Genomic DNA, 17,141 nt, shown 5'->3' with positions numbered 1-17,141 from the left:
TTGAAATCCAGGATCGGTATGTTAAAAATTGATGAAGAAAAAGAACACAACAGCCATCCAGAAGCAGGCTGATTAACCCAGTCAGAGGGACATTTAACCAGAGAGGGACAGGCAGTCAGAGAGACAGGCAGACAGAAAAGCAGAAAGACCAATAGGCAGAAAGAACCAGGCAGACTGAGCCAACCCAGACAGACAGAGCCTGACTGAAAAAAATGGCCTGGCAGACGGCCACTCTGTGCCGTGTAAAGAGTAGTTCCAGGCTACAATATCCTGGTTAGGAAAGAAAGTTTCAGTGAGTGGCACAGGACAACCAGAAGTAACTTGGCAATGGAAGGCAGTTACTCCTGTGTGTTTCTAATCTGTTGCCTGGCATCCAGGATGGGACAACGGGCTGTTCTCTGTGGCGGTGACGGGACAGCGGGCTGTTCTCTGTGGTGGTGACGGGACAGCGGGCTGTTCTCTGTGGTGGTGACGGGACAGCGGGCTGTTCTCTGTGGCGGTGACGGGACAGCGGGCTGTTCTCTGTGGCGGTGACGGGACAGCGGGCTGTTCTCTGTGGTGGTGACGGGACAGCGGGCTGTTCTCTGTGGTGGTGACGGGACAGCGGGCTGTTCTCTGTGGTGGTGACGGGACAGCGGGCTGTTCTCTGTGGTGGTGACGGGACAACGGGCTGTTCTCTGTGGTGGTGACGGGACAACGGGCTGTTCTCTGTGGTGGTGACGGGACAGCGGGCTGTTCTCTGTGGTGGTGACGGGACAGCGGGCTGTTCTCTGTGGTGGTGACGGGACAGCGGGCTGTTCTCTGTGGCGGTGACGGGACAGCGGGCTGTTCTCTGTGGTGGTGACGGGACAGCGGGCTGTTCTCTGTGGTGGTGACGGGACAGCGGGCTGTTCTCTGTGGTGGTGACGGGACAGCGGGCTGTTCTCTGTGGTGGTGACGGGACAGCGGGCTGTTCTCTGTGGTGGTGACGGGACAGCGGGCTGTTCTCTGTGGTGGTGACGGGACAGCGGGCTGTTCTCTGTGGTGGTGACGGGACAGCGGGCTGTTCTCTGTGGTGGTGACGGGACAGCGGGCTGTTCTCTGTGGCGGTGACGGGACAGCGGGCTGTTCTCTGTGGCGGTGACGGGACAGCGGGCTGTTCTCTGTGGCGGTGACGGGGCAGCGGGCTGTTCTCTGTGGTGGTGACGGGACAACGGGCTGTTCTCTGTGGTGGTGACGGGACAACGGGCTGTTCTCTGTGGTGGTGACGGGACAGCGGGCTGTTCTCTGTGGTGGTGACGGGACAGCGGGCTGTTCTCTGTGGTGGTGACGGGACAGCGGGCTGTTCTCTGTGGCGGTGACGGGACAGCGGGCTGTTCTCTGTGGCGGTGACGGGACAGCGGGCTGTTCTGTGTTTTTATCATTAATTTTCTCTTTTTATCTCTCCCTCTTTCGCTCTGTCATTCTCTCCCCCTGCCTCCCTATCTTTGAATCTTTCTTACACCCCTCTATTTCCCTCAGTCTCTTTCTGTGTCTCTTCATTAACTATTAATGTATATGTGTTGGCTCGCAGACAGAGATCTAATTGACTTGTGTATATTCAGACATGATTAACTCGGTCTAATTCCTCACAGGACGTCAGCCTGTTAGACAGCACTTCTGTGAAAGCAGCTTCTTTTAGTTCCTCTAGTTCTCACAAACACACACACACACACACATTATGATGTTGACTATGTTAGTCAGTGTAGTGTATGTACTGTACAGTGTGAGACAGATATTTTTTTTTTGCAGCTCATGACACATTAATATTGGCTGTTATTTCTGTTGACTAGTGATTCCATTAGCTGTTGTTTCTATTGGCTAGTAATTCTGTTGTCTGTTTGTATTTGCTGTTGTTTCTATTGGCCAGTGTTCCTGTTGGTGAGTACAATTAAAGGAGAAAGAAAACATCTAGCTTGGCTGGTCCATATAATATAAATTATAGCAGATGTTGTCACGCTTGTAGCGAAATGCTTTAGGCTTCTAAATAATGCATTAAAAATAGGTAACATTAAACAAGAATAAGAAAACCTGAAAATGTCTAAATAAAATTAATATTACTCTGAGTTATGCCAATAGGCAGTCCAAGTGCATTTTGCTTAAAGTAACCTGAAAAGAGAATAGAGGTACTGATATGAGAGTAGAAATACTGACAAGAGATACTGAAATGAGAATAGAGATACTGAAAAGATAAAATTGATTCTGATATGAGAATAGATATGCCAATGTGGGGATGGAGATACCGATATGACAATAGAGATACCGAAGTTAAAATGGAGATACCTATATGACAATAGAGATACCAATATGATATTTGAGATACCGATATGAGAACAGAGACACTGATATGACATGAGATACCTGATGTGGACAGGGACTAGTGTTCATTCAGCATCTCTGGGACAGCAGCAGGAACGTGTGACCCTGAGAGACCCATAGCCCAAGAGTTGAACCCAGACATGTCACTCCTAGTCATGTCCTCATTGAGCTACTGCCTGTCTGGCTTTATGTCACTTCCTGTCTAGAACTAGAGAAGTATACATAGATCCAGAGGGGTGACATTCTGCAGCCGAGGTTGGGACTAAGACAGGGTTGCCCAGGGGTCTGGACTAGGAAGGGGCCATGCAAGGAGGTTTGGCACTACTTGGACTAAAGACATCGTCTGTGTCACGTTTTATTGACGAGTGAGAGATGCTGTAGTGTTAGATGTGCATTTCTGGACATCGCTGCCCTGCTGCCAAAAACTCTGATTCCAATCTGCCACATTTTATTTAGGTATACTGTATCATCCGCAGATATGCCGTCATATTTCTGGAGATCCTAAATGAAATGTGGCAGATTGGAATCCTACAAAAGGCAAGGCAGGATTGAGACATGCTATGCCGGACACCTCTGCCCTAGTCCTCTCTCAAATGAAGGAGTCTGACGGATGTTGTCACACACAATCTGTACGCAGCATGGACGCCCTTCAACTTCTATTTGACAAAAGTATGTCTGAAATGGGTGAAGAAGTGGGGTTTTAAAGTTACGGAGGGAACTTAAAAAAAAAACAGTCAGTGTCACGGCGTTCCCGCGGCGCCACACGGCAGCACGGCATTGCCATGCACATGAGGATCATCTGGATTGACATGCTGACAGTTGACGTGTGATCTCAAATAACAGCGCAGCGTTTACAGTGCGGACCATAAGTACTTGGACAGCGACACGTGTTTTGTTGTTTTGGCTGTGTATTCCAGCACGTTGGATTTGAAATGGAACAATGAACAAGGGGTTGTAGAACAGAGTGGCAGCTTTAACGTGGTGGCATTTACAACCATAAACCTTGAATTACAATCCTATTTATATATACCCCTGCCCCCGTTTAAGATGACCAAAAGTAATTGGTCAAATTAACGATCGTAAATAAAGTGATCGTATTTATGCCTGGGACCCTGGGATCTTCCAGGCTGGTACTCTGGTTCCTCATTTTTACGTTCAGTCAAGTGGAACTCATGCTCAGTTTGTCAAAATGCTGTACACTTCAGAACTCAAACTACTAAGATTCTGTTGTACAACATTGGGTGGTTCCAGAGGTTAAGGTTGGGAACCCTGCTGTAGAACATCCAGTAAATACAGAACAGAGGCTTTGGAAACCCTATTGTACATCTGGCTAGAAGAGAGGGTCTGGAAAAAACCCTGCTGTAGAATTTTTGGTCATTTCCGAGCCGAGGGTTTGAAAACCCTGCAGTAGAACTTCTGGTGGTTCCAGGGGAGAGAGTTTGGAAACTTCTGGTGGTACCGGGGGGTGGGTTAGGAAACCCTGCTGTAGAACTTCTGGTGGTTCCAGGGGGGAGGGTTAGGAAACCCTGCTCTAGAACATCTGGTGGTTTCAGAGGAGTTGGTTAGGAAACCCTGCTGTGGAACTTTTTACTGGCTAATGGTGACTGGTCAGGATGGGGCAGGTGGTGACTCTGCCCACAACATTATCCTGTGAGATGTTTTGTTCTGGGGTATGTATGGGGGGGCACGTCTCTGTGACAGACAACTGAAAAGCAAGTTTAGTTGGACTGGTTTGGTGGCTACTGCCTAGAACATGCTGCCCTGCCCTTGGTAGGTAGTGTTCATAGTACTAACAAACACACAACTGTGGGAGTTAAGAAGAGGTTGCCGTGCGAGATGTACACCAAAGTGGGACTGTGCGGAATCGGCCCAGGGGGCTGAGTCAGGACCAGGTTGGGATATAAACTGTTCAGACCGGGGAGAGAAGAGGAAATACCTGGCGCCATGCCATGCCATTCCGGCACATGCCGCTTATACATCCCCTTGAGTTGTTTATCACTGTGACATTTCTGCACACACACACACTCCTCTCCCCTGCTCTCCTCTCCATCACCCACAGTCAGAGTGGAGAAAGTGAGACTGAGGGATGGAGGAGAGAGAGACGTGGGTGGTGTAACGCACAGAGCAGAGAGGCGGGCCCAGCCCACTAGCGCCGCCCACCCTTCTGTTTGATCTCCGTCTTTCATTCTCGCAAACATGTCACGCAATATTGTCTCAACTACACGCACGCACCGCTGTCAGCCGTGACAGTAGGTGACTACAGTCTGACAGATTTAAAAAGCGTGGTTGTGATCAGACTCTCGCTTTGTATCAATGTTGGCTGTACTGTGACATAAACCTTTATTCTGTTCTGGGCTGTTCTGTTCCTGTCCAGGCCACACCCCCTCCCTGTCTGGGCCAGCCCACGCCCCTTCCCTGTCTGGGCCAGCCCACGCCCCTTCCCTGTCTGGGCCAGCCCACGCCCCTTCCCTGTCTGGGCCAGCCCACGCCCCCTCCCTGTCTGGGCCAGCCCACGCCCCCTCCCTGTCTGGGCCAGCCCACGCCTCCTCCCTGTCTGGGCCAGGCCAATGCCCTTCCTTGTCTGGGCCAGGCCACGCCCCCTCCCTGTCTGGGCCAGGCCACGCCCCCTCCCTGTCTGGGCCAGGCCACGCCCCCTCCCTGTCTGGGCCAGGCCACGGCCCCACCCTGTCTGGGCCAGGTCACACCTATCTGGACCTGTATTGGGCAGCTTCCATCCTCCCACAACTGATTTTCTTTTATGTGTGTGTGTGTGTGTGTGTGTGTGTGTGGGCGCGCTTGTTAAGAATGATCCAACTACCTCCTGTCAGACTCCTCCCCTATCCAGATAAATGTATTTTTAGAAGGAGGCCAATGTACTATTTGGGCCGACTTGGTGGAAAACAAAGCCATAAAAGGAGCCTTTTAGTAAGGTTGGCCACAAACACACACCCTCTCTCACACATGGAGGCGAATCCAGAGTTTTAAGTAGTTAAGTGTAATAGCTGTAGCAGCAGGTGTGGAAATGGGGTCTTGTGATCAACCATGAACCTTTACAGCACCAGGATCAATGACATTTTAACCTTGCTCCTGGTGACGTGATGTCACCATGACCAGTTCTTTTCATGATTCTCCTGATGACATCATCGCTGGACCACCACTATTACTTGCCACTTTGCGTCCTAAAGGGCAACGTGCTCTGTTTTTCACCACAGAACAACAGTCTGCTTCATATTGAATAGGGTCATTCTGCTGTATATTCTGAATAGCATCATTGTACTGTATATTGGATAGTTGATATATCTACTGTATTGTTTCAAATCAAGTGTGAACTGGGGCCGTGAATAGCGTGCTCTCTCTGCCGACTGCAGTCTCTTCCTGTTCCCCTCCAGCCTGACTAGGCCCAGCTGAATGTGACGTGAGAGGTGTTAAGCTTTGTGTGGATGGGTGCTGTGTGGCAGGGGATGGGGGTGTTTTGGCAAGAGGCCTGAAGTTTAAAATATGGCCCAGTTGATTCAGGCTGTCTCATCTGTACTAGTGTCAGGTGTTTCCCATTGTTTTTATTTAGTGGTTGTAAACCCTCCGCCCCCACCTCCCTCCAACCTCCCTACCCTCCACCCACCACCCTCCAACCTCCCTACCCTCCACCCACCACCCTCCAACCTCCACCGCCCTCCACCCACCACCCTCCAACCTCCACCACCCTCCAACCTCCACCACCCTCCACCCCCCAACCTCCCTACCCACCACCACCCACCACCCCCAACCTCTCTACCCACCACCCCCCACCACCCACCACCCTCCAACCTCCCTACCACTCACCACCCCCCACCACCCTCCAACCTCCCTACCCTCCTCCCCCTCCACCCTCCACCCACCACCCTCCAACCCCACCACCCACCACCCCCTCCAACCTCCCTACCCTCCTCCCCCTCCACCCACCACCCTCCAACCCCACCACCCACCACCCCCTCCAACCTCCCTACCCTCCTCCCCCTCCACCCACCACCCCCCAACCCCACCACCCACCACCCACCACCCCCTCCAACCTCCCTACCCTCCTCCCCCTCCACCCACCACCCTCCATCCTTCCCTACCCACCACCCTCCAACCCCACCACCCACCACCCCCTCCAACCTCCCTACCCACCACTCTCCACCATCCCTACCCTCCACTAGTACCAGCAACTAGCTCCCACTTTCCAGCAAAATATTTTATGTTCAACATACCAGGTAGAAAATCACAGGCGCCAAAGCAGACACTAACAGGACTCCATCCCCTCTTTTCCCAAGACTGCAGTGTGATCTTACCTTGCAGGAGTTCATCATGAGTAAGTAAATCTTCTCTGGAAGTACATCTTATGTGTTATTTGTATGAAATGGCAGTAGCAGCAGGCCGTTTTTTGAAGTGCAGGTATAATGGGTCACATTATTTAGTCCATTACACAGAGAAATTTTATTACTTTCTTACATAAGTGAATAATAGAAATGTAAGAAATAATAGAAACTTCCACATCCTTTTTGCTCTGTAATTTTTCTAATCATAGTAACATGTTATTAGCCCCGCTTTAGAGTACTTTATTGAACCTTTGTTTGACCAGGTAAATTGAAACATTTAGTGCTGTTCTTTCTCCTGGACACTAGGGACCTAGGGATAACCTGCCAGGGAGTGAAGAGGAATGTTCAGACAGACAGCGGTGTTCCCTGTCCTCCATTCAGACAGATTTAGTCCCTGTCTGTCTTTCCTGTGTGTCTCTATTCAGACAGATGGATGTGGTCCTTGTCTTTCTTCCTCCTGTGTTCAGACAGACAGATCTGTTCCCTGTCCCCGTCCATTCAGACAGCCCTGCCTGTCTCTATTAAGATTCAATTCAGACAGACAGCGGTGTTCCCTGCCTGTCTCTATTAAGATTCAATTCAGACAGACAGCGGTGTTCCCTGCCTGTCTCTATTAAGATTCAATTCAGACAGACAGCGGTGTTCCCTGCCTGTCTCTATTAAGATTCAATTCAGACAGACAGCGGTGTTCCCTGCCTGTCTCTATTAAGATTCAATTCAGACAGACAGCGGTGTTCCCTGTCTGTCTCTATTTCCGATTCTATTCAGACAGACAGCGGTGTTCCCTGTCTGTCTCTATTCACATTCTATTCAGACAGACAGCGGTGTTCCCTGTCTGTCTCTATTCAGACAGACAGCTGTGTTCTCTGTCTCAATACTGATTCTTTTCAGAAAGACAGCTGTGTCCCCTGTCTGTCTCTATTCAGACAGACAGTTGTGTTACATTGTTTGCAGTTCAGGGGCTGAATCACAGGGGAGGTGGGAAGGAGCGTTGCCAGCCAGGCGAGGGAGAGGGCAGGAGGGCAGGAGAGGGCAAGTGGGAAGGAGAGAGCAGCATATTTGGTTTTGGTTTACCACACCAGGAGAGCACTTTGGAGGACGTGTCCGAAAGCCAAAGGAGGGATAAGAAAAGGGCTTGACTTCTGGACACTCTGCACGCCGTTACTTCAGAAAGAGGCTGTTTGATCTCCATTAATTGTACCTCCCCTGCCTAGATATTTGTTTAGCCTGGTGGATAAACACTTGAAGACATGTATTAGGGTGAATAGGAAGAAATACTTCAGCTGGAAAATATCCTATTAAGAGGAGGGAGGAGAGAGCTGTAGATAGACAGAGACATCTAGTGGCCAGAACTGTCTCTGTCTCACTCTCTCATTCGCTTTGTCTTTTTGTCGTTCTCTAGCTTGCGCTCCCTCAGTTTCGGAGAGATCTTCAAAGAGTATAAGCTAGAACATTAAACAGTGGGAGAGGGTGCAATGAATATCAGGAAGTTTACCTGTGCTTAATAGGTTCCTATTGGCCCTTATCTCAAGTCTTCAGTACATTGTAGAGGTCAGTCAAACCTGAACTATAACTGGGATTCTACAAGATCATTCAGTCACGTTAAATAAAATCAATACCCAATTAAACTTGTATCCTAGGTCGATAATATCAGTTCCAAAATATGTGGATATGTCAGAGTTTAGAGATGATCCAAACTAAACTGTGTAGATATGCATCAGACTCTCAGAAATATATAAAATGAAATATATAAAATTTCTCAGAAATATATAAAATGCCTGTTATTCTGACACAAGCCTGCCGTATTCCTGGGACTTCTCTGCCTGTGAACACTGTCTTTTTCGTGTGCATTCTATGTACTTTACTGTCTGCCTTCTGCTGATTTGTGCTCTTTACTTTGTGTTAAGTACACCCATGTGGGTATGTAGAAGAACACGTGGAAGGTCTGATAGTATGTTACCTGGCCTGTACACCCATGTGGATATGTAGAAGAACACGTGGAAGGTCTGATACTATGTTACCTGGCCTGTACACCCATGTGGATATGTAGAAGAACACGTGGAAGGTCTGATACTATGTTACCTGGCCTGTACACCCATGTGGGTATGTAGAAGAACACGTGGAAGGTCTGATACTATGTTACCTGGCCTGTACACCCATGTGGATATGTAGAAGAACACGTGGAAGGTCTGATAGTATGTTACCTGGCCTCCAAAGCTGTGGCATTTCTGAAAGTAACACACTCACTCTTGCACGCACACTCACACTCACATACACTCTCTCTCACACACACACATACACACTCACATATACTCTCTCTCACACACACACACACACACACACTCTCTCTCTCTCTCACACACACTAACACAAGCACGTGCACACACACACACTCTCTCTCTCTCTCTCTCTCTCTCTCACACACACACACTAACACACACACACTAACACACACATCCCCTTTCTGTATTAGAGAATGCAGGAGAACCTGGAGGGCTCTGAGCAGCCAAGCTCATTAAAGTCTTTATTCCACTTCCAGGGGAGAGGAGACATGGACATTGTTTATACACAAACGCTGCTGAGGGAATAATGATGATTTCTATTATACAGCTCTCTCTCAATCTCTCTCAACCTCTCTCTCTATCCCTCCTTTCCTCTCCCTCCCTCCATCTCTCTCCCTCTTTCTCTCCCTCATTCTCTTTCCCACTCTTGTGAAGAAGAAAGAAAGAATGGAGAAGTGAGAAGTTTGAGAGGTTTGCTGTCTGCAACAAATCTCATGCTGCTTTTCATGAACAGAACGCACACTCTCCAGGAGTCCTTTGAAGAAAACCGCCTCTCTCTTTTTTCTTTTTAAATTTGTTTTCCACTCGTTACTCTCCAGTCATCCATCAGCTGCTCTCTACATCTCTGCCCTTTCACGCTAGCTGGCTTCCAAACATCGCCTTACAGCGCTGTACTCTTGCCCATAGGCCATTTGGAAGAAGGGCGCTACCCAGGGAACGGTGTGTCATTTGGGACGCAGGGCTCAGTGTAACCTTGCAGAGTTGTTACCGTCCTGGCGACACTCAACAACACACAGATTTATGTTACAGCAGCTTTACATCGCCACCCCCGGGGAGGCCCCCCACCCCCCGCTGAACGCGAACGGCGTGCGGACTATAGGACTGTAAATGTCAGTGAGCATGTTCCTCAGCCTCGCTGTACTGTAACTCCAACAGTAATTGGATAGTGGGGGGGTTTGCTGTGTTTACGCATTGGTTTGGCCCAGTTGAGTGAGCACAGAAGTGTCATCTTAAACGGCAGGGACCGGCGGCCTAGCCTTGGGACGGGGGGGAGGGGCTCTGTTTGGAAACAGTGTGGCGCCCGGCCATCGGCGATTCCCTCGTCCAGCCAATAGGAGCAGCAGAACCCGGAACGCTCTGCTTCACTCTCTTCTTCGCGGTCGCTCGCACTTAAACACATTGACAGAGAGGCAAAGCGGGAAAGTGAAGGAGAGAGAAAGATATAGACCAAAAGAGGGTCAAATAGAGTGACGGGGCAGAAAGAGAGACAAATGGGGCAGATAGAGTGATGGGGCAGAAAGAGAGACAAATGGGGCAGATAGAGTGATGGGGCAGAAAGAGAGACAAATGGGGCAGATAGAGTGATGGGGCAGAAAGAGAGACAAATGAGCATAAGGTAGATATAAAGACGAGGGATGCTGGAGATCAGTTAGCGTTGGATGGGCCCGCCACATCCCACTGCAGGGCGTCTATCCAAGGAAAGTCCTCACAATGGGGAAACATTTAATGCTCCTTCCAACCCACCAATCAGAGAGGGGTAAACCGGGTGGGTGGAAAACTGGCTGTTTTGGTTTAGAATAAACTGATAACCCAAAGCTGTCCTTTCAGAGAGAGAGCAAGACAGAGCAGGACAGGCCCAGGGAAAGAGAGTGACCTTGGAGAAAGAGAAATGTGAGGATAACCCAACATCCTGTTAGTTGGTATAAGGTGTTTGGAAGAGAGATGGCAGCCCAACATCCTGTTAGTTGGTATAAGGTGTTTGGAAGAGAGATGGCAGCCCAACATCCTGTTAGTTGATGTAAGGTGTTTGGAAGAGAGATGGCAGCCCAACATCCTGTTAGTTGGTATAAGGTGTTTGGAAGAGAGATGGCAGCCCAACATCCTGTTAGTTGGTGTAAGGTGTTTGGAAGAGAGATGGCAGCCCAACATCCTGTTAGTTGATGTAAGGTGTTTGGAAGAGAGATGGCAGCCCAACATCCTGTTAGTTGGTGTAAGGTGTTTGGAAGAGAGATGGCAGCCCAACATCCTGTTAGTTGGTATAAGGTGTTTGGAAGAGAGATGGCAGCCCAACATCCTGTTAGTTGGTATAAGGTGTTTGGAAGAGAGATGGCAGCCCAACATCCTGTTAGTTGATGTAAGGTGTTTGGAAGAGAGATGGCAGCCCAACATCCTGTTAGTTGGTGTAAGGTGTTTGGAAGAGAGATGGCAGCCCAACATCCTGTTAGTTGGTGTAAGGTGTTTGGAAGAGAGATGGCAGCCCAACATCCTGTTAGTTGGTGTAAGGTGTTTGGAAGAGAGATGGCAGCCCAACATCCTGTTAGTTGGTATAAGGTGTTTGGAAGAGAGATGGCAGCCCAACATCCTGTTAGTTGGTGTAAGGTGTTTGGAAGAGAGATGGCAGCCCAACATCCTGTTAGTTGGTATAAGGTGTTTGCTGTCTGCTGACTAGCGCTTTAAAAGCAGTGACAGTGAGCTCAGACTGTCTGATACCTACATTTGTTTAGTTCCTCTTTCACATTGATTAATTTATTGTTATATTATTTTCTTGTATTTTGATGAACATACATAGATTTTTGTTAGAGCGTTCCTACAGCATTGACCTTCCATTTCTTCAGTTTGATTCAATTGGGAAAAATCTCTATGGCTTCTCGTGTGCTCTGCCTTTCTCTCACGTTATTCTCTCTCCCTGTCAATTTAAATTAAAAGCCTCTTTATTGGCACGGGAAACATTTCTGTGACGTTGTCAAAGCAAGAAGGAAATAATAAGAAATAAATTGGATGACAAACTCTTGTGAATTGCTACAGCAACATTACACACACACACACACACACACACACATACACACAGACATTTAACATTAGATGTTTCAAATGTTCTATTATTAGATATGTACAGTGTATTTTCAACAATACCATATGGATCCTGATTTTCTTTACCCAGCCTAAATGTGTTTTACTAAAACATGAGGGCATGGATCACAGAAATTTCATGAGTGTGCTTAAGTACAGAAAATGTGCTTATTTACAGGGTGTTTTTGTCAAGATAAGCATTTAACTAATGAAAATCCCCTAACTTATTACTAAGTGCCATTAGCGCTCTTTGCCCCAGCCCCCTTCATTCAGGTCAATTGAAAACAGCCTATGAACTCTCGTCTGTCGACTTTTACGTGTTCAAATCGAGCATACCTTGAGGTAAGATTAGAGGAAAACTGTGCAAACACGAGTTGCTCATTGCCGTTGTGGTGTTTGTGTATGTTAATAGATTTAGCAGGGTCCTCATTCTTTTAGTAGGTTTTGTGCCCTTAACTGCCCGCCAAAGTGGCTGGTAAGACCGACCGATTTGCCACGCCACTAGCAACATGTTGCTGTTATGTTGGTGTTGATTGTATTCCCTGACGCGGCTGGCGAGGCTGTAGCGTTCTACCGGTTGGATTGAAGGATGCGGACGTGTGTTTCAGAACACCCTGGAGACGTGCACCGTCTGCAGTAAACCCATCCTGGAGCGAATCCTGCGTGCCACCGGCAAGGCCTACCACCCCCACTGCTTCGTCTGCGTGGTGTGTCGCCGCAGCCTGGACGGCATTCCCTTCACCGTGGACGCCGCCAATCACATCCACTGCATCGAGGACTTCCACAAGTAAGGGGGGCGCCAACACACACGCACACTCCGCCAACACACGCTAAAATATGCACGTGCATGAGTGCATGCAAAACATTGCTTACTACACTGAACGGTCAACCAACAGCCCAACACGTTGGGATTTGACTGTCCGTTTCACGTTGCTGTTGTTCTTTAGTAGCCCACATTAACCCCAAGTTAGAAGAAGAGGAACAGAAGCTCCTGTCTGGTTAACGTTGCGGTTTCATTCCTCATGACAGGTCTGGCATCAACAAAGCCTTGCTCTGTGTCGAGGAAAAGATCAGGCTCTTTTTTTACTGTAAAAGCAGTGGTCTTGCCAGCCCGCCACACACCTCACTTCCTGCTTCTTAACCAATCATCAAGACAACACCTACTGAACTTCCTTGTTCACTTCCTGCTTTTGACCCCTTCATACCAGTAATTGGTCCTTCTATTGAAGAAGTGCAGGTCTCATCTCCAATCACCTGACTGGATCAGAAACCTCAGAGCCGTGTCCACTTCCCCTTGCGCGTCCTTGTTAGAGAGAACGGTTCCTCCTGTGCTCTCTGTATGACAGAGACCCAGCTTCAGCACACACAAACAGAAAACGACTGCTCTTCTGAAGTGTGTGTGGGTAGCTGAGTATTGTCCTTCAGTGAATTCAATTCTGAAAAGTAACAGGTGTGATCGATTACCCTCTCTACCTCCCGAACCCTAACCCTCTGTCGTTCCCTTCTCTTCTTTGTCCCTCCCCCCGTCTTACAGGAAGTTTGCCCCTCGTTGCTCCGTGTGTTCCGAGCCCATCATGCCGGCTCCTGGCCAGGAGGAGACTGTTCGCATTGTGGCCTTGGACCGGGACTTCCACGTTCAGTGCTACCGCTGTGAGGTGTGTGTTGTCGGAGCACTACGCGCCCTTTAGTTAGGAATTCAGTTATGGGTTTAAGTGGGAGTAGTTTAGGTATGACATGAGATATGAGTTCATGTGCAGGTTTACGTCTGATGTATGGCCTTGGTGTGAGTTTAAGGATATGTTTAGGTATAATGTTGAGTGGATAGGGAGGCTTTTCCTGTCAATTGATGTAGAAATAGTCAAGAGAAATGTCCAGAGTAAGATAATGTTTATTTACAAATACAGTACAGGTTGTTGTTTGCTCTTTCTGCTGATGTAAAATGTATTTTACTGTTTGACTGAGGTAGGCGTGGGACAAAAAACCTAGATTACAGCAAACAACAATGATCCCAGAATACATACAGTTGCACATAGTTTGACACCCAGAATGTCATCAGGGTTGGACTCACGCTGATTAACATCATTAATATGTGAAATATCAGAAGTCCACCAGGTGGGAAGGTTCTGGATTTCAAATCTACCCCTGGGTCACTATGACTCTTTGAGCGTAGTTAAAGATGAAGCGGAAAACAGCATTGATGAAATCTGCTCTGTGATCCTCCGCTGTGTCAGATCAGAGCAGGCACAGGTTCCCCAGTCTCTGCCAGGCTGCTGCACCTGACTGCAGACGGAGAGCCTGAGAACATGTGGCTAGAATTAGTGAACACAATGCTGAACAAAACATTCACACGTCGACACGTCAAACTGTGCATACAATGCTATATGATCACAAAAGTACATCGTGTTAGTACATAATGAATGAAAGCAACAGTACCGCCGTTCTTCTGACCAGGGGATAACCAGGAGAATGTTGTCTCATCAGTCTTAGTGAAGCACACCTGAAGATCAGGCCATATCATATTAGGTATGATATTAAATATTATGTTAGCCTTTTGGCCTGTCATTATTAATGGTAGGTAAGGGGTTAGGCTCTGTGATAGGCTAGTCTTCTGTCTAGTCATTATTAATGGTAGGTAACGGGTTAGACTCTGTGATAGGCTAGTCTTCTGTCTAGTCATTATTAATGGTAGGTAACGGGTTAGGCTCTGTTGTAGGCTACTCTTCTGTCCAGCGAATGTAATCGAAACAGGACTCTCAAGTCTAAATCTCTTCCCAACCCCTCGCTGTTGATGTGACTCTGACCAGTGCATGCTGGGAATGTGTATCAGTGTTAAGTGTGTGCTTCTCCTGCTGCAGGACTGCGGCTGCCTGCTGTCTGAAGGTGACAACCAAGGCTGCTACCCTCTGGATGGCCATGTCCTGTGCAAGAGCTGCAACACCAGCCGCATCCAGGCCCTGAGTGCCAAGGCCACAACCGACCTCTGAAATGCCAGCGCGCTAGCCTACTGACCTTGCCCAAGTTCAGCCCCGCCCGCACCACAATCTCCTCTAATTCCAGCCTGCTGGGCTGGCCTACACACACACACACGCACGCGCTCGCAGAGACATGCCATACACAAACATATACACACGCAATAAGCAAGCTTCTCTCCTACGCGCACACCTATGAATATTATGAATTGCTAAGGGGACAGAGAGGGTTTGATTCCTGACTTGTTGACAACATCGGTCCAGTCGGCACTGAAGATGCTGCCTTGTTGGAACTTTGTGTCTGTGTTAGTTTTCACGTTAAAACCTTCTACATTTTCAATTCTACGTTTTAGTCATTTAACAGCTGCTCTTGTCCAGACCCATGTCCGGGCAGTGGATTTAGCTCGGATTAGTTTGGTAGAACGGTTGCGTCACAGTCATTGAAAGTCAACCCCCTGGGAAACCTCCTGTCTACTTCCATTGGCTTGCTGTGTCAGGCTAGTCAGTCTTCAGTTGACACCCACAGATGGACTTCCGGTCTTTGTCAAGTCAACAGTCATTCATTCCAGTCCATTTTATTTGGATCAATAGAGCTTGTTAGATGACGGGCTCTCTGTAGGGAATGCTACTCTGTTTCCTCTTCCATTCCATTCCATTAATTATTCGTGGAGAAACTGGCCCTTACACTGACCCCAAAATACTGGCCCCCAACACAGCACTGACTGACGACCATCACAAGAGAAAAGCAACAATATACAATTCACATGATCACTTGTATCAAACGTATCAAAACGACAAGAGAACACTCAGTGTTCATCAAACCCTTTTCATTAATGACAAGCCTGTTCAGTGTTCCCCAAGTCTGTCAATGCTATCATGTTGGATAATTGTCACTTATTGTCATGCCAAACAACAACAGCTTTGGAGTAGGCAAAGATTTAAGTTTTGGCAGCTTCAGCAGAGCACTGGCATGAGAACAACTAGCTTCAAATTATATGCATTAGCATAGTGTCGTCTGAAAATGAATTGCTTAAAAAGTGTATATATAAAGAAATGCATAAATCAGGTGGCTTGGACGCTGAAAACTGATAGCCGTGGTACATGAGGCAGTATACCAGGGGTTTGACATCTCTTTTTATTGCTCTAATTAAGTTGGTAACCCATTTATAAGCGCAATAAGTAATCCAGCGAAGCGTCATGGCTAAGAACAGCGCTTAGCCATGGTATATTTGCCATATATTACAGCCCCTCGTGCCTCATTGCTTATGTATCTCAAAGGTGGACATTGCCATATATATAATATATATGCACAGATATTCTCAATGCGCACACATGCACACGCCCATCCACACACGCCCACATACACGCCCACACACACACACACACACACACACACACACTCACACACACACACACACACATGCCCATCCACAAACACCCACACACACGCACTTACTACTTTTATCAGTGCTGATATAGATTCTGTGAACCCTTGAGCAGTATCTTCCTACAATGTGATTAGGTCTTTATCCTCCTAATAATAATAATAATAATAATAATAGATCAAGTGAACCTGATTTAGTCACTAAACAGCTGTTATACCCTGATACCACGCCGACTAGTTTATCATAAAGGAAGCAGAATAGCCAGGCGCAGACATCCCATAAACGTTTACATTTGTGGAATTCTGACACTTGCAATTTGTGAGTGTGTAGGTTTACATAGTTTTAATTAGATCACATAGTTTTAATTATTTTGTTTGAATCAAGGTTAAACTATTCCCCATCATAAAAGGAAAATGGAAATGACTGTGATAAGAGCCACATACCTCGACATCAGGGTCCAGAGGGAGTTGCTGTGATAAAGCTGGGCGTAATGTCAAATTGGATGTCACGAAATTGGGTGGGGGAAAAAAAAACGTAAAATAACTTTTAAAATTGAGTGTGCCTACCGACTGGCATTGCCTTTGTCGGGCACTGCGTTTGACCAGGGCCCTGTAGATTATCAGCAACTCCCTAAATGTATGCAACCAGTTCTAGAGTGAATATATAGGAGCCCTGTGGACAATATAAGCACACACCAATCCACAGTGATTGTAATTGGACGTGGTGTTTTTTTTAGACACCCAAAATGCATTGAAGATGGCCCCCCACCCTGTTACATGTTCCCATCACTGACCCGGGGAATTTGGGGTTCAGTATTTAGACCAGACGGTGCCCCTCCAACACCACTTCTGCGAGCATCCAGTCGCCCATCCAGGGACCAACCGGGACAGACTCTGTCCAGCTTCAGACCCAGCCAGTGGTGTAAGGCAGGGTGTTCATCTGGTAGATCATACAGTACAGGAAGTCCATTCAGAAAACCAGAAA

The 17,141-nt window shown here is 47.8% G+C and overlaps 1 protein-coding gene across 5 annotated transcripts in view; it reads left to right on the top strand.

Moving 5' to 3' along the window:
- Positions 1 to 16,143, top strand: part of lpp (LIM domain containing preferred translocation partner in lipoma) — a 170,343-nt gene extending 154,200 nt beyond the window's left edge. For all 5 annotated transcript variants that reach the window (XM_010871259.4, XM_010871258.5, XM_020049139.3 and 2 more), the window contains 3 exons: positions 12,412 to 12,590; positions 13,338 to 13,458; positions 14,659 to 16,143. In XM_010871259.4, coding sequence (XP_010869561.1) covers positions 12,412 to 12,590; positions 13,338 to 13,458; positions 14,659 to 14,787 — 429 coding nt within the window. In that variant the 3' untranslated portion in view covers positions 14,788 to 16,143. The remainder of the gene's footprint in view (positions 1 to 12,411; positions 12,591 to 13,337; positions 13,459 to 14,658) is intronic.
- The last annotated feature ends 998 nt before the right edge of the window (positions 16,144 to 17,141 follow it).

The sequence above is a fragment of the Esox lucius genome, chromosome 8 (assembly GCF_011004845.1).
Source record: "Esox lucius isolate fEsoLuc1 chromosome 8, fEsoLuc1.pri, whole genome shotgun sequence".
NCBI lineage: Eukaryota > Metazoa > Chordata > Actinopteri > Esociformes > Esocidae > Esox > Esox lucius.
This window is presented reverse-complemented; position numbering and strand designations above follow the sequence as displayed.